This window comes from Alosa sapidissima, chromosome 13, assembly GCF_018492685.1.
Source record: "Alosa sapidissima isolate fAloSap1 chromosome 13, fAloSap1.pri, whole genome shotgun sequence".
Lineage (NCBI taxonomy): Eukaryota > Metazoa > Chordata > Actinopteri > Clupeiformes > Clupeidae > Alosa > Alosa sapidissima.
In genome coordinates this window covers 13,744,754-13,771,196 of record NC_055969.1, presented here as the reverse complement: position 1 = coordinate 13,771,196, position 26,443 = coordinate 13,744,754, and the positions used below count along the sequence as shown (strand labels likewise).

General features: G+C 45.1%; 1 protein-coding gene across 4 annotated transcripts; it reads right to left on the bottom strand.

Moving 5' to 3' along the window:
• Window positions 1-693: 693 nt before the first annotated feature.
• Window positions 694-26,443, bottom strand: LOC121679953 (E3 ubiquitin-protein ligase MARCHF3-like). 4 transcript variants are annotated; one of them, XM_042059044.1, is made up of 5 exons: window positions 26,358-26,443; window positions 14,636-14,955; window positions 10,003-10,207; window positions 6,520-6,729; window positions 694-2,620 (listed from the first exon to the last, which is right to left on the bottom strand). In XM_042059044.1, exons 2-5 carry the CDS (start codon window positions 14,896-14,898, stop codon window positions 2,462-2,464), a joined length of 837 nt encoding a protein of 278 aa, XP_041914978.1. In that variant the 5' UTR covers window positions 14,899-14,955; window positions 26,358-26,443; the 3' UTR covers window positions 694-2,461. The 4 variants fall into 4 exon arrangements, with proteins under 4 accessions (XP_041914978.1, XP_041914975.1, XP_041914977.1 ...); XM_042059041.1 differs by lacking the exon at window positions 26,358-26,443 and adding an exon at window positions 26,133-26,283; XM_042059043.1 differs by lacking the exon at window positions 26,358-26,443 and adding an exon at window positions 17,241-17,328.

Genomic DNA, 26,443 nt, shown 5'->3' with positions numbered 1-26,443 from the left:
TTCAACCTGACGGCCAGCTGTCAAAACAGCATGCCGTTCTCCACAAGCCCTCTCACAGAGGTGCATTGACAGAGTCTGACAGTCACACCACACCATTTTTTAAATATTTACCTGCCGAATCTCAGAAGTTGAGCTGTGAAGAAGCGCCTACCCAATGCTCCGACTGTGAGGGCTATGTGGAATATCCCATGTGTGTGCGATGCATCAGAAGGACTCCAACGACCTCTCCTGCTCAGAAACACCCCCATAAACACGATAGTTGTCGGCAGGAGAGGTTATGCCTGGCATGCCGTGCCGCCCTTCACTCTGGCTTAGTTAATCATTCAAACTCCCACTGGGTTTTGCTTAATGATTTAGGAGAACCGTCTGGGTCTGGCTAAGGTTACGCTGACTTTACTCTTTCAAAGCTGTTCATTACTAAATGACAACTTGTTCTCTCTCTCTGTGGTGCACCAGACTTTGTATTTGACTAAGTCTGCCCTCTACAGTGAAGCCAGTAGAGACTTTGTATCAGACAGGCTACTTTAACATGGTCACATCAAATTACTAAAAAGATCTACTTAAAATAAAAGCAGAACCACATGTTCTTAATATAAGTGTTCATAATATAAATACTAGGTCAAATCAAACTGAAAGTAATAAATTAACCAACATGATTTAACAGGTTGAACAAATGAATGACACTACTCCCAATAAATACTACTGCTTTATCAATGTTTCTCAAGTATTTATATTCGTGATTAAGTCTTTGGGACTGATTGGACATAACTGAAATGTTGTGGAGACTGAAATATGTACAATAATGTTGCTGTCAAATCTTATGTGTCATCAAACTCAACTATGCCCAGATGTGATACTGTTTTGGCCCCAAACACATTTAGTGCATACATGGTTAAGCAGTAGACGTATTAAACAAGACGTTTCCTGTCATAGTTGAAGGCATTGGCAACCACTACAAGTAGAAAGCAAAAGTAAAACAATACACACGCACACACACACACAAAATATCACTAGGACACTGTAGTTGGCAGTGGTGACATTAAAGAATACAAAAAAGTATATTAGAAATATACACAATAGCACAAATAGGTAAAACCAACATAAATCCAATCTAAAAAAGGCCCTTAAAGAAAATGTATCTACATCCAATATTATAGTCAATTATGGTCCACAAAAGTCTCACAATGTGTGAGTATTTGAAAAAAAAAGTCTACAAAAATGTTCTCCAAATTTGTACTTGAACAAAATGAAATAAAAATTAAATTAAATTTTCCTCAGAGCTCAACACTGATGCTTCATATTGAAAGCAGTAGGGAATTCCAGTGCATCAAACCCTCCCTTTTCACTGAGAGGGCTTATTTTCATAAGCACTAGTGCTTCAAAGACAAACAACATAAATGTGGCAAACTATAGAGCCCCCAAAGGGTTATGGTAGCGGCTTTTTTTTTTGCATTCCTTATACAAATGTTGCATTCCCTCTCGATACTTTTATCATTTCCTCTCAGTAGTTTTGTGTTCCGTCCCAATACTTTTGTATTCCCTCACAACCAAAGCTCTATAAAATCACCACCATGACCCTTATGGGGCTCCATATCCTAACCCAAACAACTCCACAATTTGATCTCTAACGGACTGTTGGTGAATATAACAATAATTACGTGCAATGCTAAATACTTCAGTGTTGTTTTCACTCAAAAAAGCCTCTGTGTCTCTCCCTGCAGCTCTGGACACTACACCCATACTGCATGTATTGTCCTTTCTGCCTTGCAAAAGAGCTTATAATGCGACAGTGTTTATGACTGAGCATTAATATGGGGCTCAGGGGGGTTAGAGAAGGGACACTGAGGAGAGACATTCTCTTCCTCAGTAGCCACCACTGCCTGAGCCTTTTTTTCATCATCACATATAAACCACCCTTGCACCAGTGGAGCTATTCAGTGGTCTACAATAAAGACCAATGTGATTTTACATAGGTGCTCCCAGATGTGTCACTGTATGTGATACAGGGTGTTAGGTAGAGAAGTTTCCCCAGTTAACCTTCCTCAGATCAAGGTAGGCTAATCAAAGTTCAAAAGTGTGTGTGTGTGTGTATGTGTGTCTGACATGGCCCTTAACACGTATACGCATCTCAAACGTGATCCTTCATTTACATAATCCTGTTTTAACATCACAACAGAGACTCTGATGTGAGTTTCTTTCTTCATCTGAAAACCCAGCAGGTCGATAAAGTCCCAAAAGCCATGCTGATGTTCCATTAGAGGTGAGGCGGCCATCTTTGTACAGGTGGGGCGCATTCAGGAACCTTACGAGAGGGTGAGTACATAAGTTTGCCCTTATCCCAATGGCAACGACAGCATCTCACGCTGGGATGCAACCAGCTTCCCAGCTCCATCCATCTGGCTCCGCATTTGTTTTATGTTTGTTTGCTTGGCTTTGAAATGAGTGCTGTGACGGGCCGACGTCAGACTATTGTCTCTTTCGAGGGCCGTTTGACTCGGGGCGGGCCGGGCAGCGATGGGTTAACCGACGATTCGCCGTGAGACTTGGGCAGTAGGAGAACCACTCTCTGATTGGTCTGCCGCCACTCATTGTACAGCCGACAGTGATACCTGAGAGACACCTGTGGAGCGAAAAGGCAAAGAGGAGGCAATGAGGCTCTGTCCCATATGGACAAAGAATGACATCAAATACACCAAATGACATCAAAATGACTATAATAGTGCAAGGCTGGACTAGCCTGACCACGCCTACCTAGATATCCTTTCAGTGAGATACTAGTTTGGGACACCATAGTTCACTAACGTTTCCATCGGTAGACAGATTACCTGCCCAGTCAGCGACGAGAGGGGATGGCGCTATAGTTTTGAAATCGAAAGTGGTTGTGGTAAACGGTAGTAGCAATGCGTGCAAAAATTGCAGTCGGAAGAATGTCTACATTTATTTACAGCAAAGGTAGGGCCACATTCATTGTTTCCTGACTGCCAATACTGTTTAATGTCAGTTTGTAAAGTTTAGGCGAAGTAGGAATTAACATTATGAATTACTAAATAATGTGATTGGTTAGGCTGGATCAATGATTTCAAAGTTAGCGCCTGTCGCAATGCAACTGTTGGAAAGGTATCCCAATTGTGAGTGACCAGACTCTATTCACTTTGTGAATGAGTTTTGTTTACCTTTATTCTGTCTATCCTTAGGCTAAGGATAGACAGAATGGTGTCATGCACTGACATACTGAAGAAATTAGAGCTAGAGTGTGCGTAGTAATATTTAGCCAGAGCATACATGGAAAACAGCAAATGGGTTCACCCAGAATGTACCCTATTTGGTTGATTTATAGTTAATTCAGGGTCTTCGCCTTGGACTGAGGCTGTGCTGTTCATCGTTTTTTTAGTCAATGAGATGAGACCAGACAAGACAGACAAAACAAACATTAATACAAAACTGCTCACAGAAAGTCCAGAAATTATGCAGTAGAGCTTATATATATTACATGTGTGTCAACTCAAGAGGTACTAGAGCTTTGGCATGAAATAATATTTGCATATCATTTTAAAAGTGTTCATGCATGACATCATGTTGAATTCTTTGACACTTCTGAGAGCCAATAACCTGTGCTTTTAAAACATATTCACTGTATAAAAATGCATTTCCATATTTCAAATCTTGTGGTCACCTACCCTGGGAATCCAGAGTTCTCGCGGGAGCACAATATCAATTGGCTCAGCAAGAGGCTCTGGCAATGAGTAATCGGTAATGTTACTTTTGCCCCTTGCATTGCGGGGAACCAATCACATCTGTGTATCTGAGGCGGGCCAGAGGCAAGCTAAACAGATGACAGTCGTAGTGTTATCCAATTGCGTCAAAGTCCGGAATCAGTCAGTTAATATTGGTTTGCTTGGTGCCTCCCCTCTCAAGTTGGGCCATTACGTTATTTGTGGCCAGACCCTTCATCTTTCAGATTGGGTCTGGTCCTCCAGGCTAGTGGTCACCCATATATTGCAATGAATTATGCATTAAAGAACAACTTGCCTACATTTTAAATTCAGTTATTAGAAAAAAGATCTTATAGGTTTATTTTTTCATGCTGGAGACAAGCTTCAGGGATCCAACAGAAGCTATCATCTCTGTGGATACCTTCAAGGGGAAATTGAGAAACAGTGTGGTCCATTCCCTGGGCAAGAGTTATTGTTTTGCTTTTGCAGATGCCCAGGCTAAAAATATGCTAACGAGGAAGTTTATGACCGTGGCGCTGCAGTATCCATTACAATCCACAGTCCAGCAGAGCAAGCTCCTTTGGCCCTAACTCCCTGACTGCTTGTCAAACTGTGTCATCGTACCCCACTGGTTCTTTCAGACAGTGCAATTCTTATCCTCCCACCACTACACAACAGCATGAGTTAAGGCTGCAAATACACATCAATGGCACTACAGACTCTGCTAAATACAAGACACTCAACGACAGTGACTCATGTTCTCATGTTGCAATTTCCATAATAGTGATGGATGCTCAGTTTTGAGGTGCTTGGACCAAAAGCCTGAGGTGATCTTTCTCTATATGCTGCAGCATATTTTCACTGCTTTTTGATGTTTCATCTTTTCATGCTTTGTTGTGATGATTCATCTGCTTCTAGTGTTCAGATCATCAAACCTGGGTGTCTGACAGTTGCTTTGAGTGAACATAATTGAGGGAATGGAGAGTAAGGGAGAGCTTCGTGACTCAGAGGTGAAAAACAACAAATAACGAACACAATATTTATTTTAATTGCTTGCAGCATTTTGCCGATGATGGTTTTGTTTGAATCAACCTGTTACCTCATCAGTCTGTTTTCTGCACTGAGAGTAAAACACACCATAAGGGTGGAGGTAAGGAATAGTTGCAAGGAGCCATGTACAGGTCAATTCTATACTTCCGGTAACTTTTGCTGCTGTGCACATTTCTCCATGGTGAGAAAATTAAAGGATAATATTTATCTTATCTTATAACTCCTCTTCTATGTATGTGTGTGTGTGTGTGTGTGTGTTTGTATCAGAGTTTCCGCTAGGAAAAAATGGTGCCGGTCAAAGTGGCAGAGGTTTCGTTTTCCGGACATTTTGATGATATGCCGGTCAAATATCCTATTATCGCTTAAGTTGAGGAAAACTGGAGACAGGCTATGTAGCTTAAAGAATGACATAATCAGGCTGAATAGAATGCAACATGTTCATTAGCCTAACTTACGTAAACATGCCTCACAAGATCTAGCCAGTATCTATGCTTTCATGGACAGCAATAGTCCGCTTCGTTCATTGTTTTAAAAAAGCTACGTTGTTTGTTGCTGCGTTATCTCCAGTGGTTCCACTGTTAAACTTGCACAGATGCGCACACACAAGAATGAGCGCTCACACCACTACCCCCTAAGGCTATGCCTCTTTATTTGATAACAATAAATTAAGAAATGTTTCCTATTCTGGGAAATGTTTAGTTTATTTTTCTTTCGGTCCGCGGTTCAATGATACCGTGATCATACATACAATGATAGTGTGCCGGAAATTATCCGCGGACCAGCAATCTCCTCGTCGAGGAGGCCCTAACCCTGCAGATCATAGACAGAGAAAGCATAGGCCTACTGTATGCTTTGGGTACAGAACACAGTTGCATGTCCAGTGTACACGGAGAATGGCAGTGTCTTGGAACGGCCGCAACCCCGGACATCTGAGGCTTCAGACGTTACCAATTTATCATCCAGCTCGTCTGGCCTCTGAAATTTTTTTTTAAGGCTAGTCTGCCTGGGCCTGGCCATGTTTGAACCGCCTCACTCATTTGTTCGTTGTTTAACATGGACGTGACCTGGCCCACCCAGGGACGTCCTCCTTGGGGCAGCCGTGGCCTACTGGTTAGCGCTTCGGACTTGCCGGTTCGAACCCCGACCAGTAGGCACGGCTGAAGTGCCCTTGAGCAAGGCACCTAACCCCTCACTGCTCCCCGAGCGCCGCTGCTGTTGCAGGCAGCTCACTGCGCCGGGATTAGTGTGTGCTTCACCTCACTGTGTGCTCACTGTGTTGCTGAGTGTGTTTCACTAATTCACAGATTGGGATAAATGCAGAGACCACATTTCCCTCATGGGATCAAAAAAGTATATATACTTACTTATACGTTTTAAGCGTGCGCTTCCTATTTGAAATGTTTCCTATTTGAAATGCAGCATAGGCTATGCGTGTTGTTTAATAGCTTTCAAACGGTAGAGCCTGTACATTTAAAAACATATCCAGAGGACGTATTGCTTTAATATAGGCTTATTCTCAAATTCAGATTGTGTTAGGGGGACGGGATTATTAGCCAATTTCAATCGGACAATTTGACTGGAGAGATTTAATTTTGTCGGACATTTCATTTTTTTTTCGGCCAATGTCCGGTAATTACCGGACAGTGGAAACCCTGGTGTGTGTGTGTGTGTGTGTGTGTGTGTGTGTGTGTGTGTGTATGTCTGTGTCTGTGTGTGTGTGGAGACTAGTAGGGGAGGGTGCGGGCCAGGCGCTCACCAGCGTCCAGAAGAGGTAAATGGTGAAGAGGGCGACGGTGAGGGCGATCAGGCCCACGGCCTCCAAGCGGCTGGAGAAGTGGAGGTGGTCGACGGCGCCGCGCAGGCACAGCCAGCCCGAGATCGTGGCCAGCGGCGTGATGAGCAGGAAGCACACCATGTCCCCGAAGAGCGTGCGCTTCTCCTGCCGCAGGCCCGGGTTACGCACCCACTGACCAGGGAGAGAGAGAGAGAGAGAGAGAGAGAGAGAGAGAGAGAGAGAGAGCAGGGTCAAAACAGGTTTCACTGCTACACTCTTTTCCTCATGAACTGTCATGCCAATAAGCATACTGAATTGAATTGAAAGGGAGAGAGAGAGAGAGGAAGACAAGGGAAGAGAAGAAGAAAGAGAGAGAGGGAGTGGGAGGAAGAGAGGAGGTGAGAGAGAGCAGGAGATAGAGGAAGGGAAGGAGAAAGAGAGGGGGAGAGGGGAAAAGAGAAAGAAAGAGAGGGAGAGAAACAGAGAATGAGGGTGCAGGCAGAAAGAGAGTACAGAGATAAATAGAGAAAAAGAGAGGGAGGGAAAAGAGAGATACAAACCTGTCAGAGAAATGAGTGGAATGAAGTTAATGGGTGGTAAAGGCCATGAATATACAAAGTGCTGCTACAACATGCTGTTGCAGTGTTGTATAATGTAAAAAATGCATTTTAAAAAGAAAGAGAAATGCAGAGATATTCCTCCCTCTGAATCTAAAAGTGTAAAACTGAACTGCCACAAGGAAGGGACTGATGCCGAGCAATTTCCAACCACTCTGTCTTACTCCAGGGAGAGATGAAACATTAGATAATCCTGGAAGTAATTAGCCATTGTTCTGCAGAGAGGGAGAGAGGGGGAGAGAAAGAGAGAAGGAGGGAGAGGGAGAGAACTGAGCAGCTAGGCTATATCTCTCCATGCTTGTGGTGACTTTGGCTACTTTGCAGCAGACGCACATCCGCGCAGTCAATCCGGAGATCATTTGGTGCCACGCGGCTCCGTTAGACCTCGAGAGGGTGAACGAGTGAGTGGACGACGGATGCTGAGGGCCAAGGGCTTCTCTAACTGTGTTTGATGTTGATGCATTGGAGAGGCGGCGCATAAGTGGATTAGAGGCCAACAGGATGTTCGGCTTGTCGAGAAGCCGCCCGCCTCGCCTTGGACCGAATTCAATTAGCATCCTGCCTATAATATTGCTGCCTCCCAGTGACATTCCCAATGACATGGAGCAAAATGAGAACAAAACTGTGCACCTAAAACTGTGCACCTTGGACTTAAATACACACACACACCAGGGTTGTGCACAATTCGAATTGCAATTCTGCTTCCTGTTTGCTACCTCAATTGAAATGCAAGTGAAATTCAAGAATTGAATTGGAATTTAAGAGCCAGTTTTAATTCAATTATGGAATTTTGCACAAGCCTGACACACACACACACACACACACACACACACACACACACACACACACACACACACAAGACGTAGCCAAAGACAGCACAAAACACCCATTATCTCAACTGCTTTGTTTTGCAGGCAGCCAGAAAAAGATCATGGACACACACACACACACACACACACACACACACACACACACACACACACACACACACACACACACACACACACAAAAACATCTTGGTTTTCCTTGCTGTCCAAATCTCGGCTAAAATGGCTGTTAATCCTAAAGCTCTCCAATTCAGCTGTGGGCAACAGTTTGTTTTCTTTCTTTTTTTGTCGTCAGGGCATAATTATGGCGCCCAAAATGCCACTGTGACGAGGAAATAGATGCTTGAACAAATGGGATGAGTTGTGCTCCAGAGCTCGGCAATTATAGCACTGCTGGGCTAACGTGACACGAAGCCACAGCGGGGGGACATCGCTTAGAACCGCTGCCAGGCCATTACTGTCCAGAGAGGACTGGTGCTTCAAGACCTGCCGGCTAAATACTTCATTTAGTTTAGTGGCATCCAACCACCCTCACAGGCGATAAAGAGATGATATTCAAATTTCCCTTCATTGTTGTTGTTGTTGTTGTTGCTGCTGTTGTTATCAGAGGGCCATTACTGCTCCTCTCTGCACTGAAGCACTGAGTGTAGGCGTCTCCACAACGGCGCACACAGACACACAGAGGCAAAGAGCTTAAAGGTGCAACTTGGATTTCTCTTTGTTGCCAAAACACAAAAATGCTTCTGGGCCCAGACTGATAATGTAATTCTGAGGAAATTATATGTTTAAAAGGGATTACCAAAAGTCCCTGGGCTCTCAGAGTGGAAACAACATGATCTCATCGTATCACATTGTTTTAAACATTATTGTTTTAGTGGTTGAAACAAATACTTTATATACATGCTATATCTTTTTATTTTTAATTGCTGTCTGCTATGTGTAAATGCGCAGTCTGAGTGCACTGTGGGTTGTGGTAGTGTTGTGGTAAGGCGTGGTGTAGTATCGTGGCTAATATGGAACTTAGCTAACATGCAGTAGCAAGGTGTGGGTTTGATTCCTGGCTGCCACCGTTGTGCCATTGAGCAAGGCACCTAACCTTGAGCTGCTACAGGGAGACGGGCTCCTGCGGCTGGTATCTGTAAGTTGCTTGGGATAAAAGTGTCAGCGAAAGGCATAGATAAGAGCAGAATGAAAAGTGAGTTACATTGTACTCTGTGCTGTAAACACCCATCAACAACCTTATCAGCCAACTGACTTAATGTCTGAGGTCTTACCTCCACAGACAGGCTACTCCACAGACAGGCCTTTTGTGTCATGTCACACTATGTGTTTTGGTATGAATTGGCAGTGCAATGAGCTGTAACACTTGCTCTTGGAAATTTGACTTGTTGTTGGAAATTTAACTTGCTCTTGGAAACTGAAGGCAGTTACTAGCAAACAGAGACCCTCTTCACTGTCTGTCACTAGCGACATATGTTAATACATAAACACATGAAATGGAGCTAAAATATAAAGCCCAGATGACTAACTGGGCATGCTGAAACAAACGTGTACACGCTAGTCATGTCCGAAACCCTGTGGTGCTGTTTGTGGTGTTTTGAGCATGTACCAGTGACAACCTGGGAGACTACTCGAAACAGCTGATACTACACGTGACCAAACATGTGTGGGTGTCTATCAATCTACATGTCTGTGTAGAAGAGTGGGCTCTTTCACTGAGTGAGTGTGTGAGTGAGAGACAAATGCATAAATGTGTATTTGAATTCACTGTGAGGTTTTTGCATTGTTTTGTTTCTGTATGCATGTGTGTCTGTGAAAGAGAGAGAAAGAGAGAGAAGGAGATGCATATAGATCTTGCATGTGGTGGAGACCACACACCCATGGCCCACAAACACAGACACACATAGACACTCATCCACACAAACACACACACACACACACACACACACACACACACAAACACACACACACACACACACACACACACACACACACACACACACAATGGTCGCACCGCTCACCTCTAGCAGTGGCCGCGCCTTGCGCTGTACACTGAACTGGAAGTGGCAGAGCTCGCAGAAGCTGGTGCTGGAGGCGGAGAGCCAGTGCTCCAGGCAGCTGCGGTGGATGGTGGCCAGCGTGCCGGCACACTCGCACGGGGACAGCAGCTCCTCCTGAGCCCCACCCTCATGGCAGATACGACACATGGGCCGCTCCGCCAGCACACTGAGAGAAAGGGAGAGAGAGAGAGGGAGAGTAAGGGGGGGGGGGGGGACGACTTTTAGAGACTTTTAAAAACTTAATAGGTAGGTACCATTCCATACCATTCCAATAAGCAACTTTGTGATGCTAAACATCAAAGAAACAATTTAAGCCAACCATCATCAAAACCAGTTTTTCGAAGGTTGGGAGGGAGAGAGAAAGAGAGAGAAAGAGAGTATTTTTGTCAATAAATATGTGAATAAAGGAGACAGCTACTGTGGAAAAAAGGGAAACAGAGAGAGAGAGGGAGAAAGAAAGGGAAACAGAGAGAGAGAGGGAGAAAGAAAGGGAAACAGAGAGTGAGAGGGAGATAGAAAAAGACAGTCAATGAGAGAAAGTGAAGCCAGAGTGAGACATTATGTAAAGAGCGTAGGTTGTTAAGTGTGTATATAAATATAAATAGACTGTCAGGTACTCTTGTAAGCTTCATGCGCTGCTACAGCAAGCCAACGACACAACACAGGAATTCACACAGGAAACCAGTGGCATAAATATAGTCCTTGTGTCAGCATAGCATATCAGTTAACGCCATTTGACATGGTCATAAAAATGGTCCTCTGTTTAAATTGTGATCTGATGCTTCACTTACCGGCTAAAGCTCTTTAATAACTCGGTCAAATACAACAAAGACTATAAAACCTTAAGCATTTTTTGGTCATTTTGTTTTGAAAGTATAATCAAAATCAGGATTAAGTCAGCATATGTCACCCCCCCCCCCTCTTTCATTAACTATATGGGCAGCCATCTCATGATTTACTAATTTCCTATATGGGGCGTAAGCCTCTTATGAAGATTATAATGTGCAGATGTTTGTGTCGTTGTCTTTGTGACAGTATAATCAGCCTGCTGTGGAAGCACTTCAGGAAATCTCTTCAAATCGTTGGCCGTAATGTCATCACTCTCCTGATGTCCACAACAAACAACATACGATCTGGCCATTCAAAAACAACTTCAAGTAATCCCCGGCCCTGACTGACCAAATAACCAGGACGCGCATGTGAATAACAAGTTGTCTAATCTTACGGTGGGCATGTTTAACATTCCAGAAGAAAGGGGAAAAAAAATGAGAAAACAAATATCAAACAATGACCTACATTAGGACGCTTTGTTGAGACTGGCCTGTCTAATGTGTTTTACTTGACGCATGACCATTTCAGTTCCACAAGGTTTAAGGATATAAGATGTCTGGCTGATGTTTTGAGCCTCTCTGCCCAGTCTCAAACAGCCATGACAGAGTTTTATTATGAGGGAGACCACAGAGTAGGCAATGGTAGCTACTAATGGGACGTGAACTTCAAATTTAATCGCGAGCGTGTCAAGCAGGACAGAAATGATGGGCCCACACTTGACCCAGGGGTGCAGTGAGAGTTCGTCACATCTTTCTCGAGTCTAATGGTGCGGGTGTTTGCAAAGTATCAACAATTTACTCCAAGGGCCTCGGCTTTCAGTCTTGCACCTTCAAACAGATGGAATTGGGTTGAGTTTAGACAAGAATAAATCTGAGAGACGGGCGAGGCGTCAGCCCTGCGTGTGTCATTCTGACACGTTCCCCTGGATATGTGGGCTGACTTGGAACGAAGAGCTTTTCGCTTTCCGCCTAAAAGAGCAGAGGCAGTATGTAAAACCACTAGCCTGGTGGGACATCCTATATCATTGAAATCTATAGTCTGGAATCGAACCATTCACCTCGCTTATTCCAAGGGGCAGGCAGAGAATTGTCTTTCAAACTGCCATGCAATAGGCCAGCGCTACGACCATATCCGTATCCGGTCGGCAAAACGGCAAATACATCCTTCTTCGAAAGGAATGACTTAAGTGCATTGTGTTGCTGAACTTTCAAAGAAAAGCACAAGTTCAACTCCTCAAGAAGTTGACGCCAACGCCGATTCAAACAATCGCCATAGCCACCTTCCTTGCTGTTCACCATCGCAGGACTGTCGTTATCCTGTTAAGCCCGCCTTAAGACTCTCTAACAAAATAGAGCACTGTGATTGGATGACGTCCACGGCGTCAGCCAATAGAAATCCCTATGGTTTGGTACTAGACGTACAGGCTGAGCAAATTAATTTGCTGCTGCTAGGGTGCGTCTAGATTTCTAGGCTAAAACCACATAACCTGATCAGACACTTTGTTTATTTCCAGATAAATTCACACACACACACACACACACACACACACACACACACACACACACACACACATTCACACATGTGGGCCAGGTGCATCACAAATAAATATCCTAATATAAAATGGCTGCTGTGCATGACCGCTATATGAGTGTGTTGTTATCGGGCAAAATTTGTGAACCAGAATCCAATGGTTGCCAGAATAACATGTCCACTAACTGGTTTGCCATCTCTCTATTTATGCTCTGTCCCAGGGGTAAGGACTTTATTGATCACCCACACAGGCCTGTAATAACACATAATCTGATCTATAATAAAACATATACAGTCTGAATTTAGTCTGTAAAGCGCTTTGGTTTGTTAATCCCAAAAAAGATTGATGGTGCCCCTAAATTCTGAACTGAGGGCCCCCTCCTCACAGGCTTAGAGTAGCCGCCCTACAAAGAGCGAGACCAGATCATTGGGAACCCTTTCAGCCATCAACTCTGCACGGACATCAAAGCCTCTCCTGCTTCACGCACCAGCGGCCCATGAGGGGATTTCTCCACAGTGGCCCGGCGAGTACCGAGGTGCGGTGTGGTGCCGCGCGGGGCGTCCACTAAAGAGATCCAACGGCCCGTGGCCGTGACTTTGAAGGTGGGCGCGGCGGTGGGGCAGTCTGGCGAGCGGATCCCTCCCGCTGGCGGATTAGGTGGCATGGGGGACGGGGGCTGGTGTGGCCTGGCTAGGGGCTCAGGGCGGTCGGTGGGGTGGGTCTGAGGCGGTGGCGGTGCTAGTGTGTTTGGGAGCAGCTGTGGCAGCTGCCGGACGCTAAGGCCTCTCCTTTGTGTGGGGCGGGCAGTGTGGAGGGGCCCGGAGGACTCGGGGGCAGATCGCTGGGCGGGGTAGCTGGGCAGGGAGCCACTGGAGGTGTGGGACCAGGCACCGCACAGGACTGTGACACTCATGGACACACACACACACACACACACACACACACACAAATGGACACACACACACACACACACACGGAAATATACATGGACATGTACAAAGCAAAAGATACAGACACATGCATAACAAACACACGCTAACACACAAACATGGACTCATTCATACATATAACACACACACATTTACACATAATCATGAACCACACATACATTACACCCCCCACCCCGTACACACACACACACACATTCACACACGTGGGCCGGGTGTATCACAAAGCATGCCGTCACGCATGCTAATCAAAGTGCTAAATTTAGACTTTGCTCTCGCCGCCTTCTCGGGTGCAGACAAGCCAGTCGTTTGTTGTGCCTCTGCAGCAGTTCGCCCCCACGGGGCCTGTCTGCTTGCCATGTGTGTGTGTGTGTGTGTGTGTGTGTGTACAAGTGTGTGACTATAGCTGTCTGGCACCATGAAAAGTTACTCATCTAAAAAAGAAATGCCCCTGAAGAAACACCATCACCATCGACCGAAAAAAAAAAAAAAAAAATCATACCATTCAAAATCAGTGACTCCCAACGGCCAAGAACCACCCGAGAACAATAAACAGTAGGGGTTTTTAAAGACAGTGAACCCAGTCAACTCTAGCCCCAAGTATTTCAATAGGGCAGAATACTGTTGTCCTAAAGTGAAGTTCTACATTGAGCAGTGGTGTGGCTGCCATTGTGGTATCCCTTGCTCCCTTTTCCAATAGCTCTGCAACTGGAGCTCTACGTTCAATCTTCTGCTCACCATAGAGGGTTCTGAACTCAGCCTGGGACTCACAAATTCTGAGAATTCACTTCTTTTGGTTTAGTAAGTGGCATGCTCACAAACGTATGATACAAGAAAAAACGACCGCAAGTGAAACACAACACCCCAGATGGTTCAACTGAGATTGAAAGGGGCAATATTTGGATGAAGATGTGAGAAACTATTGCCTCATTGGATAATATGATCCTAACCTAAATGCATTAGGGTTTCTGATCTGATCTACACAGCTAGGAATCATCCAGGTTCAACAGCTGAAGCCAAAGCCAAAGCCAAAATTCCCTTATTCACAAAGCTAGATACATCTCATCAGTACCTCCACTACTTACTTAACTGTGCTTACATTGCTTACAATGCTTACATGTGTTCCTTTATTCAACAACAATAATACATTTAACAAGCTACAGTACAGATTATAGTTATAGTTTGTGTTATAGTTTGTGTTATATGCATTTAATGAAAATCAACTCCAAAAAGTCATTGTAGCTGTTTATGCCCCGCTACACCGGTTGATGAGCAGGCAGCATACCTTTGTTTGGATAGTGCTCCGACCACGTTGGAGAGAAGCTGCCCATCTTTGGCGGACACTTGCATGTAGTAGTGCGCCTTCTCCCCGTCACCCGTCGGGCAGCTCTCGTCTTCCATGGCCTTCCCTGGGAGGGCGGGCTCCAGACCGCAGTCCACGCTGCTCATTGGCTCAGGGTCGCGCCCGTCAGCGCGGTCGCTCAGGGGAGACGAGGCCGAGCGCTCCGGCAGCACTTCGGGTAGCTGGCTGCAGCGGCTGGTTGTCATGGCAGCAGACGGCTGTTGCGCGGCCGACGCCTGTCGTGCTCACAGACCATTCGCCATCTGGGTGGGGAGGGGGGAAAGAGAAAAAAAGAAAACAAAAGAGAGTGAACAAATCGGAGGTGCACAGGAGAAGGCAGAGAGATAATAATGTCAAATAATGACCCTGTGCGCTGCATACAAAATGGACTCCCACAGCATGAGGTCACTCAAAGTCTGTTCACTTCCTGTCGTGTGTGTGTGTGTGTGTGTGTGTGTGTCTGAATGGCTAGTCCTTGAAGAGTAAAACTGGAAAATCTACACGTCTGCCAGTGGCTTTAATGCGGCACGAGTGCCTGCTGCCCGCTTCCGATAATAAAACAGGATATGAAAGACACAGACAGTTGAATTGCTGTCTGCCTCTGTGTGTCACATCTCTCTACTGGAGACACATTACATTACATTTATCACAGCCTTGCAAAAGAAGACAGAAGAGGAGATGAGGGGAGAGGAGAGGAGAGAGAGAATTTGACAGGAGTGAGAAAGTGTTACAGAAAAAGAAGTTAGAACAGCTAGCCAGTCAGCTAAACCATAACTGTTGATACACCATTGAAAAATGATCTACTACATTCAGGACTAATGGGGCTTGCTTCTACATTTGATCTATTTACCAAAACAATAAACAATATCTCAGTCGGACAGATTCAGACTTGGTAAGTGAACGATCGAACAGTATAGTCTTGTCTTGGGGAGGTTGCAAGGCTATCAACTATTGTCCAACTCATGAATCAGACATCCCAGTGTTGAAATTGTGAACGACGACACTGACAATAACTTTGATTGTATCTCCGCACGCATACAGTGGGACATCAGTGCAGGGTCATCCTCCCTCCCCCCTTCTCAACAGTTCTGGCATTGTCCCTGTGTGTCAAAGCCGAGCCAACAGAGGCCTTGCTATTGGACCGTCCTCCGCCTTCACCAACCCACACCCCCCAACCCAACATACCCACCCCCCTCACCCCCCACAAATCGTCCACACAACACACAACCCCAGATGTGTGGACCTCCATACAGAGAGACTCTTTCATGGCCCCCACCACGAGGCAATGCACCCCCCCCCCCCCCCCACACACACACACACATACACACACACACACACACTGGCCCCCATTCCTTTGCAGTGACGGGACAGCCAAAGTGGCCAAGGCCAGTGTCTCAGTAATTCACTGTGTGTGTGACTGTCAGCAGCGCGTTGAGTGGAAGAAGCACGGAGAGTCGAGCTAACAGAGGAGAGGGGGGGGGGGGGGGGGGGGGGGCGGACTGGACGGGAGAGTGGAGAGTCGAACAAACAGGAAATTGGCCGTCCGTCTGCAGCATGTGACGTGCAGTGGAGTAGAGTAAGGGGTAGGTGGAGACTCCCTGATATGTTTCCTCCGAAGCGGCCCTCTACCCTGTTTCTCTCTCGGCCTTGACCTCTTGAGACTAGCTCTAGGGCGGAGGGGTGTGAAAAGAGCACAGGCGTAGCAAGAACAGGCGTAGCAAGAACAGGCGTAGCAAGAACAGGGTTGCGAAAAAGATGAATGCTGCAAACGATTTTCACTTTTCCTGCACCAGGAGTTTTGCAATATATGAATGTGCGTGTTCAGCAGCTGTTAAGCTGTGACCACAACAATGGTGAAAATTAATATTAAAATGGTGGGGTTCAAATTGAAACGGTGGGATTTATGCATCATCATTGTTGACTATAACTGACACACCATGCCCTTTAACAGAACCATTATTATGCCTTACAAAATGTTCTGAGGAAAAATATGTCATATTTTAATATATTTAACAATGATGCACACTGAAGGAGTGAAGAAAACTGTTTCATACAGAAGATTCACCCATCCTCCCCTCTAAACAGTCTAAATTTAAGAATTTTAAAAAGGAGAAGGGACAGTGAGTCATTGGGCCCAACCCAGACATGAATATGCATGAGACAACTCTTGTGTAGAAAACTGTTTCAAGATCTATTTGTTTAAAAGACAGATTCGCTCTTGGCAGTCTCGCTATGACCTTGTGGCTATCTGTCACTTTAGAAACACAAAGTGCAACTGCCCCTCTCAGCTAAACATGGATGACACAGCAACATATCAATTTGAACTTCTTCTAATTATGAATAGAGTAAGATACACATGAATATTAAGCAGTGATAATATATGTAATGTACATTTTATAATGTACAATTTGTTTTAATTCACAACACTCAACAATCATATCCAATCGAAAAGCAACATAGTCAACACTAACCTACAGAAGAAAGCCGCGGGGGCTCTGACCTATATCATGCCTGCAGCAAAACACCAGAGGAGATAACTCAGGCTTACATATCCCATGTTGGCACTCCAGTTTATCAAGGATAGAGTGGGTGTCTGTTGTTTGTCCTAGCTAATGATCATGAGATCTGTGAGAAGCCTGCCTTTCCTGGTGAGAATTGCCTTTGACTGACAGGCGCTGTGTTCCCTGCATGCCCTTTTCCGTGTTCCGCGAGTGCTTCCTGTTGCTACTGCACTCAGTAACCGGGGTACAGGCTGGGGGTGAGGTCGGCTATTGACAAAGCCACCAAGCAGCTGCCACCAATAGATGCTGACGGAGCACAGTGACCTGGACTCTGGTGTGTGTGTGTGGGTGGGCTGGTGAGTGAGAGAGAGAGAGAGAGAGAGAGAGAGAGAGTATATGTGTGTGTGTGTGTGTGTGTGTATGTGTGCAAACGCCGACTGCCAGTGCAAGCGCTTGGTGAAAATGTGCTGCCACAGGGTTCTGTGAAAATGCTCAGTGGAGTTGAAACCACGGCTAAATTACAGTCACTGGTCAGTGACATCGCCACACCACCACCACCACTCACAGAGCCCCCAGCACTGCAGAGTGACTCAATGACTCAGAGGGTGTTGGACAAAATATGCATAACTGAGATGTGAGAGCATTTTAGTGTCAAAATAGTATGATTAGCCTGGGCAACGTCGGTTTGACACACACGTACACCAAAGCAATGTTGACATTATAACTTATATTTTAAGTTATTAAGTTTATATTTTATTATATAATAAGCTAAAGCATGATTTACACTGAAATAAAATATTTCATGCAATGTCATGATAATATCAAGGTTGGTATGGCACTATGGTGTAACATGCACCGTTTGTATATGCAAGGGGATTGTGTTCAGTGTCCATTTCATGCCACAGTTTGACAGGATGGTGTCACATTATGCCCTGTCCTCATTCTAAATGGTTGTAAAAGGCATATAAACTGGCGTATGAGAACCCAACCCTTGCACTTTGGAGTGTGCTGGCAGTACAATGCCTCTCTCCCCTGCACTGGCCTCCTCATGTCTTCCTCTCGTCATGTGCCAGTTCAGTCAGACCAGACGTGGACTCCAAAACACAGTCCACACGTGGACACAAAGCCTGTGTTCGAAAAACATCCACTCAACCACCATACAGGGTACTATACAATGAATAACTATATAGTCAGCTACTGTAGCCTATGTAGTCAGCTACTGTAGCCTATGTAGTCAGCTACTGTAGCCTATGTAGTCAGCCTATATAGTGCACTAAGTAGTCCGCCCGCCCCGGACGCTACAAGTGAGGGGGCAGGAAGAGAGGAGAAGCATGATTCCAGAAGGAGGCCAGTGATAAGCAAAAGGGGAGATATTGTGCTCTTCAGGCCAGACACAGTCGCAGTCACGCAGCCCTGTGTGGTTTCCTCTTCATCATGATTAAAGGACTGCAGCCTGCTTTGTGAGAATGAATGCTTGAATACGTCTGCTAGAAAGGGAGAGGAGAAAAACACCATTTATTGTGGTGCTGTCTTGATTAGCTATACTGTTTGATTGTTTCCAAATCATGTCTTTCCCTCAGTATTATTCTCCTACTACTTTGTGTTTAGTTTAAAGTGTTAAATATTACTGATCGAATTGGGGGTGGGGGGGCTCTGGCACAAGCGGCTGCACCATCCATATCACATTTGGGTCCAAGTGCCAATCGGGACCCGGGTTTGAATGTGATCCACGGCCATTTCACTATCTCATCTCTCCCACTCGCTTCCTATCACGCTTCACGGTCCTATCTGAAGGAAAGAAATACTAATAGAATTACATATGAACAAATAGGTCCAGACTGACAAGGCACTGGAAGTGGACCCATTCCAAACACCTGGACTCTCCTTCAGCTTCTAGTTGGCCCTGGCTGTCTTTGCTCCCCTATACACAGCCACCTACAGCCAGTGCTGAAGGCTTGTGTGTACTGTACAGTGCCACTTCAACTCTCCAGTCAGTGGGTTGACTCTTCTCCATAGTCCATTCACTGTGAACACTGTAGCTGGCTGTCGGAGTACAACTCCGTTCCAAGACTCTAGCCAAACACTCACACACACACACACACACACACACACAATGTACAGTCTGACGCACAAGTGCAAATCATGACCTGAAATAGACGCTGGGGCGTGAGGACTGACACCGCTGTGTGTGTGTGTGTGTGTGTGTGTGTCCGTTGTCGAGTTCGAGCTGTGTCGTACATCACCGGGGTGACAAGCGGTCCGGGGATGCCGTGGCCACATGCCGTCGTCCACAGCTGCGGGCTCCAAAGGCGCAGTTGGCCGAGACCGCTGATCTAGTCCCCCTGCATTCTTTCTCATCAGCAGCGTGCCTGCATGGGCTATCTATCCAGGGGCCAGTGGTCAATTGGTCAATGCAGCCAAGCCACAGAGTGGAACAGAAAGAGACGGAGACCGCCACAGATAGTAATTACAACTCGCTGAAAAGCGAGTTCGGTAATTATGAGATTAGTATTGATTTTCAAGGCCGGGTTTTGTGCGTCCAGCACTAAGCGTCGCTTTGAGACGAGCATGGCGGTCGCATCAGCACTAATCCTTTCTGATGGCAAAGTTAAAGACCTGAAGAAATGTATTGAGCTGGAAATTCTTCAGTTGCAGGAGGAGGACACTCTCGGTCACTTATACACACACTGATCCCGCAACGGTTCGGTTTATCTAATTACAAACGTTTAATTTTAAGAAAGGCCATTTAGAGTTTGTGTCATTCTTAGCAGGACAGAGTGTATATGTCTGTAACTATGATAACACCTCTATTGACCGGCCACAGGAATGAACCGTTTAATATAAAGAAGTGATGGGGACAGCTTCCTTATTCATTAAGCTTAGATAGCTGAGTCTGTGCACCCTCCTACCAAAATACATGGAGAGAGAGGAACAGATATCGTCGGGCTTATTTTACATCCTCATGCAAATCAAGTGTCTAGTTGGCATGTAATCTCGTGGTTGGAGATCTGGCCATCTAAGTGGAACACCGGAGGGTTTTGAGTTTAATCTCAGGTGGTACTACCATTGTACCCCTTGTGCCACCAAGGCACTTGTCCTCTAGATAAAAGTCTCAGCTAAATGACAAATAATGTCAAAAATGTATTGTGTACTTTGCTATTCTGTAAGTCACTTTGGATGGGAATTGCTTGTACAATGATAAAGTGTCTAACTGCAAGGATGAAATACAATCTACTTGGCTGTGCAATTCTCTGACATTTTGACTGAAACCTGATAAGGGGGCACAGGGAAAGCCGTGCCAAGAACTGCTCTGTTGCGATGAACTTGTACTTTCACATTCTTAGGATCCCGAGCACTGTGGGAAAAAATGGACTTTTGTGGCTTTTTTTTTTTTTTTTTAAATAGCAACTATCCCCAACTACCCACATGCTCCACCACCCCCAGGCTCACACGCCCACCCTGACCCCCAGAAGAAGACGACGCCTCCACCCCGGGCTTCTGTGATGGGCCACTTCCTCAGCGCAACACTGACCACATCCAGCTAGTCACTAACGCTGCTTTCACTCAATTACAAGGGACCCCTCTGCTCCAGCACGCTCTCCTGTCCCAGTCCGATTACTGGATGAAGTGTGTGTGTGTGTGTGTGTGTGTGTGTGTGTGTGTGTGTGTGTGTGTGGGGGGGGGGGGGGGGGGGGGGGGGGGTAGTGGTGGGATGTGGAGCAAAGTGGGGGTAAAGGGGGATGGGGATGTGTGTGGGTGGGGAGGAGGGATGTTCTCTCCCAGAACTGGGTCAGTGCATGAGAATCAATCCCATGATGCTTCAGTGCATTCCAAGCCGGACCCCAAAAAACATTTTTTATGGTTTCCCTCCAAGTTCCCTCACAGACTTTTCAGACTCTAAATGGAGAATGGCTTCAGAAATGCAACACACAAAAAAAACATAGTCCAGCTGAGACATTTGAGGAACCACAAACTGTGAATGAGGATGTTTGCGAGGTGCCGTCGATTGCTAGACAGTTAGGGAAACCGTTAAATGTGGCCAGACCATTTCAACATATCCTGGGTGTGAAACACGCAATGTAAGAAGTCAGAAAAAAAATCACGACAAAAGTCACAGTGAGCATTATTTCTGGCCTCTCCTGGCATAGCACAGTGACTAACATAAAAAAAAAACATAAAACAGGACTAAAACAAAATAACATTTAGATGCAGGACCTTTCTGTTGCTTTCTTTCTTCTGCTTTCACCCTTTCTTTCTCTCACTCTCTCTCTCTCTGTTTCTTACACAAACGCACCTTCAGCTACCTACACCAATTATACCCCGACAAATACCCTCGCTCTGGTAAAAAAAAGGGGGCACAAACCTGGGGAGGGAGTAGTTCCAGGGACAGGGCCCACTGGATCCTGGGCATGATGCCAGGGCAGTACAGTGTGGCACAGTGCGACCCCAACAGTGTTATCATGCCCCATATGCCCCGCGGGGCATTAACGCAGATCAAGCCCTAGTGGATTTCTGCCCTTTGTTTATCTTTCTCCATGCCCCTCCACTCCTTTCACACAGGCTGGCTCCCACTAATCCAGTAGGCTTTTTCGATCGCTGTGGCACTCGCTGTCCTTGTTCATATCTATCGACAGGCAGTTTATGTGTCTGGGTGTGTGTGTGTGTGTGTGTGTGTGTCCGTTGTCGAGTTCGAGCTGTGTCGTACATCACCGGGGTGACAAGCGGTCCGGGGATGCCGTGGCCACATGCCGTCGTCCACAGCTGCGGGCTCCAAAGGCGCAGTTGGCCGAGACCGCTGATCTAGTCCCCCTGCATTCTCTCATCAGCAGCGTGCCTGCATGGGCTATCTATCCAGGGGCCAGTGGTCAATTGGTCAATGCAGCCAAGCCACAGAGTGGAACAGAAAGAGACGGAGACCGCCACAATTAGTAATTACAACTCGCTGAAAAGCAAGTTCGGTAATTATGAGATTAGTATTGATTTTCAAGGCCGGGTTTTGTGCGTCCAGCACTAATCGTCGCTTTGAGACGAGCATGGCGGTCGCATCAGCACTAATCCTTTCTGATGGCAAAGTTAAAGACCTGAAGAAATGTATTGAGCTGGAAATTCTTCAGTTGCAGGAGGAGGACACTCTCGGTCACTTATACACACACTGATCCCGCAACGGTTCGGTTTATCTAATTACAAACGTTTAATTTTAAGAAAGGCCATTTAGAGTTTGTGTCATTCTTAGCAGGACAGAGTGTATGTCTGTAACTATGATAACACCTCTATTGACCGGCCACAGGAATGAACCGTTTAACATAAAGAAGTGATGGGGACAGCTTCCTTATTCATTAAGCTTAGATAGCGGAGTCTGTGCACCCTCCTACCAAAATACATGGAGAGAGAGGAACAGATATCGTCGGGCTTATTTTACATCCTCATGCAAATCAAGTGTCTAGTTGGCATGTAATCTCGTGGTTGGAGATCTGGCCATCTAAGTGGAACACCGGAGGGTTTTGAGTTTAATCTCAGGTGGTACTACCATTGTACCCCTTGTGCCACCAAGGCACTTGTCCTCTAGATAAGAGTCTCAGCTAAATGACAAATAATGCCAAAAATGTATTGTGTACTTTGCTATTCTGTAAGTTTTGGATGGGAATTGCTTGTACAATGATAAAGTGTCTAAAACTGCAAGGATGAAATACAATCTACTGTGTGTGTGTGTGGCCTGCCCTGGAAAAGGATGGGATGGAGAGAGATGGGAGAGGAAGGAAAAACAAAATCAATGACGGAAATTGATAGCCAATGAGTATGAGTGAACATGCACTCCTATGATGTGGTCGGATCGAAAGGTGGGAGTGGACGCCACGTGAGGTATTGCGTGTAAACTTGATTTTGAATGACTTTTGTGGGACACTGAATACTTAGCGTTGAGCATCGATGACCATCGTTGAGCACTTGTGGTGAAGCAATGAGGGCTCCTTGAAATGCCTAGCCTAAGGTTTAATGTCAATAATGGGTGTTGCATATTCTTTGTTTAAATTAACCTGCTAAACTGGACGCTACAGTTCCTCGAGAGAAGCCATGGAGATGGAGTGCTCTCCTGCCCAATTAATCCTGGCTCCCCAAGAGTCGGTCAGTAAGAGGATGTTCAAATCACGGCCAAAGACCTCAAAGTATTGGCTGCTCTGTTAGCTTCATCCTACATTAACATCAAATATGGGGAGGATTACTGTAGCTATAGACCATCTCTTCTCCTACAATATGTTACAAATATGTGCTTTTCTATAAGCTGGGATAAGTGTTTCTGCAAACACCATGTTTGTTTAGCAATCTCACGCCGTCGTTTAGACAGAGCAGTTACAGCCTTCTCTCTGAATTGCTTAGCAACAGGCCCCTTCAGTGCGTTTGACAGAATAAAGACAAAGACAGAAGAACAAGGGGGAAAATAAATTAATGGCCGTCTTTATTTCTCAGACATCGAAACATCACAAAGTGTCTTTTTTGATTCTCTTTCTTTTTTCCCACTCTCAGGATGACTGGCACATTACGAAGGTGCTCATAAATAATAATAATAATAATAATAATAATAAAAAATGTTAATAGATCAGGACATAGAGAGGAAGTGTTATTGAATAGGGAACATCCTCCAGCAAGTTGTTTTTCCCAGATGGTTTGTCCTTCACATAGCTCACACAAGTGCGCTTATTTTACACCAGTGCTTTACACAAGAGGCCAACTCTATTGAATAACTAGAAGCTACAACCAGAAACTAATGTCCTCTGTAACAATCCAAGACTGAGGAAAACATAATGATCTACTCAAGGACAAAAAGCATTCAATATGCTATGTATATGGAGACAAAGATAGAAGTTTGAAGTGTGATAACAGTGAATGCAAACAACCCCAAACAAAGTAACATGCTACAGAAGTACATGCAAGTGTAAGTGGTGTGCTATGGGCATTGCCGTGAACTGCCTTTAAGTTCCTCAACTCTAGAAAAGCTTATCTAGTTGTTAAATAACTCGGTAGCATGAGTCTTCTGCATGATAATGGCTCATGAGAGATAAGGCATACCCACAGCATAAAGTGTCTCACGTACTTGACAAACTGTTCATACAGTAAAGTTGTTACAATGCCTAACCCAAGGAAACTCTGTCATCATACATTTTATCATGCTCTTCAGGAAACAGAATAAACGTTAGGCATATTGAGTTCCAATCTTCCATTGTCCAACACGTCGCAAACGGCACAATACCTAGAAAAGGGCTAGATTTTTTTGGAGACCGTTGAAATGGTACTACTTTTCATTGTCTTGGCCTTGCAAAAGGCATACAGAGGAACACACTGTACTGAACTCAGGGTTCAGGGTAGAATATTATAAAAGACAACTTTCACATGACCAACACACCATTCCAGACATACTGTAATGATTAGACCACCAACTAGCCAGCAGTCTCCACAGACTAATCTCCACTAAAGTGTTCTGATCTCTCTCTCTCTCTCTAATGTAGTTTGAGTAGGCCTACATATTCATTTCTTTAGAAGACCATGACTTTAAAAAACAATTGACTTATAATTGAAATGATAACTGATGCAAACTGGTCCACGGGTGGTGTGGTGGCAACTTGACTGGTTATTAGTGGTAGTTATATACTGGTTAGTGCTATCCAACAATACTAGTCAAGAGTTTTACTGTCAGGGACTGGCACTGCCAGTTGGCAGTTTGTGAATAGTGAGGAATAGTCTACTTCTGACTTTGTAACCTGACTCAGTTTTTGATTTTGTGACATCCAAACCATTAATTTAAACAGTTAGAAATGAATTAATTTCCCTTCAGTAATGAAGGTTTTTGTTAAATCTGATGTCAAACATACACCCTCGAAACACTGCCTAGAGTCAAGTGCCAGAAAAAGATGGACGTAATATGTTCCTGATTGTATTATTTTGCATCTATAAATTTTCCATTAAGGTTAGGCTGTTCTGACAGTTGCCTTCTGGCTCATGGCAGACTTTCAAAGAGGCATCTACCATTTTTTCAAATATCTCAATATGTCAACTCATCATGATGAAAGTGGATGAGGCGAAGCTGAGCCAAGGTAGGTCAAATGGTCAAGGTAGGTCAAATGTTAAAACAGTTCCACAGTGTTTAGTTTCAGTTACTGTCAGGTTGACCACCACTGGTGGAAATGACTATCAAACCGACTGTATAAGACTGAGCCACCGTCATCTGAAACACGATTCCAGAATAGACCAGTACATCATCTCTTTCCCTTGGCAAAGAACACCAGATAGAGAAGTGAGATGTCAAATCGACTCTGGTAACCAATGCATTCTGTTCACAAGACTACAGAATAGAACAGTACAGCTTTCACTCTTTCCCATGGCAAAGAATACGGGATCGGAAAACTCCGATGCTGCAACAGCTGAGAGGGAAGGCAACTGGAGCAGTAATGTACTGAGTAATCATCCCTTCGCAGCAAATGTGACATCCATTGGGTTGGCATTTTAAACAGGCGCTTCTGGCGAGATGATGGGTCGCGTGATACGCAGACATTTTTTGTCATGTCGAGTGAACAAAGATCACTTCTATTGTTTTGCAAGAAATTCTGAGAGGTAATTTGAAGCAACAATAACAGTCTTCACGTGAGCTGCCATGATTCCGGTAGCCTACATATGATGGACTTGGCTAGGTCTCAGTTTTTCACCATCCACGTTTACGCACATTAGTTTTGAGCACATGGTATAAATTAAACTATAACGTAAATGCCATTTACTGTAGCATAGGCTACTTTATGAATGCTTTATCAATGTATTGTTCTTCAGTAAATGGCTGATCTGACGAAACGACCAACCGACCCCTCCTTGCCCATGGCGATTCACTCGGTCGAATAGGAGTCATACCCCCAGGCTTCATTATAGGACTTTAAAAACATTAAGTGTGAGTCGCTTACCTTAAATTAGAGTCCGTAAAGTTGACTAGCCCTCCTATTAGGCTATAACCATTCGCTTTGAATTTAATAGAAGACAACTTCCCGATACGGGCTTTTTGCCACAGCTAGAAAAAAACCACGCCAACTTCCACGGTCAGCTGTTGAGTGCGCGAATGTCTGGCTAGTCCGACGTTTAGTATAACGGTTCGTCCCAGCCAATCAGGTGACTACAATAACAAAACTTACCACCAATGGGAGGGTCTCCGCTGACAGGCTGAAGCTGGGCCCGGTAGCCTACTGGGTACCAAATGCTACACCTCGCGCATCCTGGC

What these genes read in the sequence shown, in the direction of transcription:
- LOC121679953 (XM_042059044.1), bottom strand. Translation starts at nt 14,898, where the DNA reads ATGACAACCAGCCGCTGCAGCCAGCTACCCGAAGTGCTGCCGGAGCGC. An exon ending in GGAGCACTATCCAAACAAAG is followed by an intron (nt 10,208 to 14,635) that starts GTATGCTGCCTG and finishes CCTTTCTCTCAG; the next exon opens with TGTGCTGGCGGAGCGGCCCA. An exon ending in AGGCGCGGCCACTGCTAGAG is followed by an intron (nt 6,730 to 10,002) that starts GTGAGCGGTGCG and finishes CTCCCTGGTCAG; the next exon opens with TGGGTGCGTAACCCGGGCCT.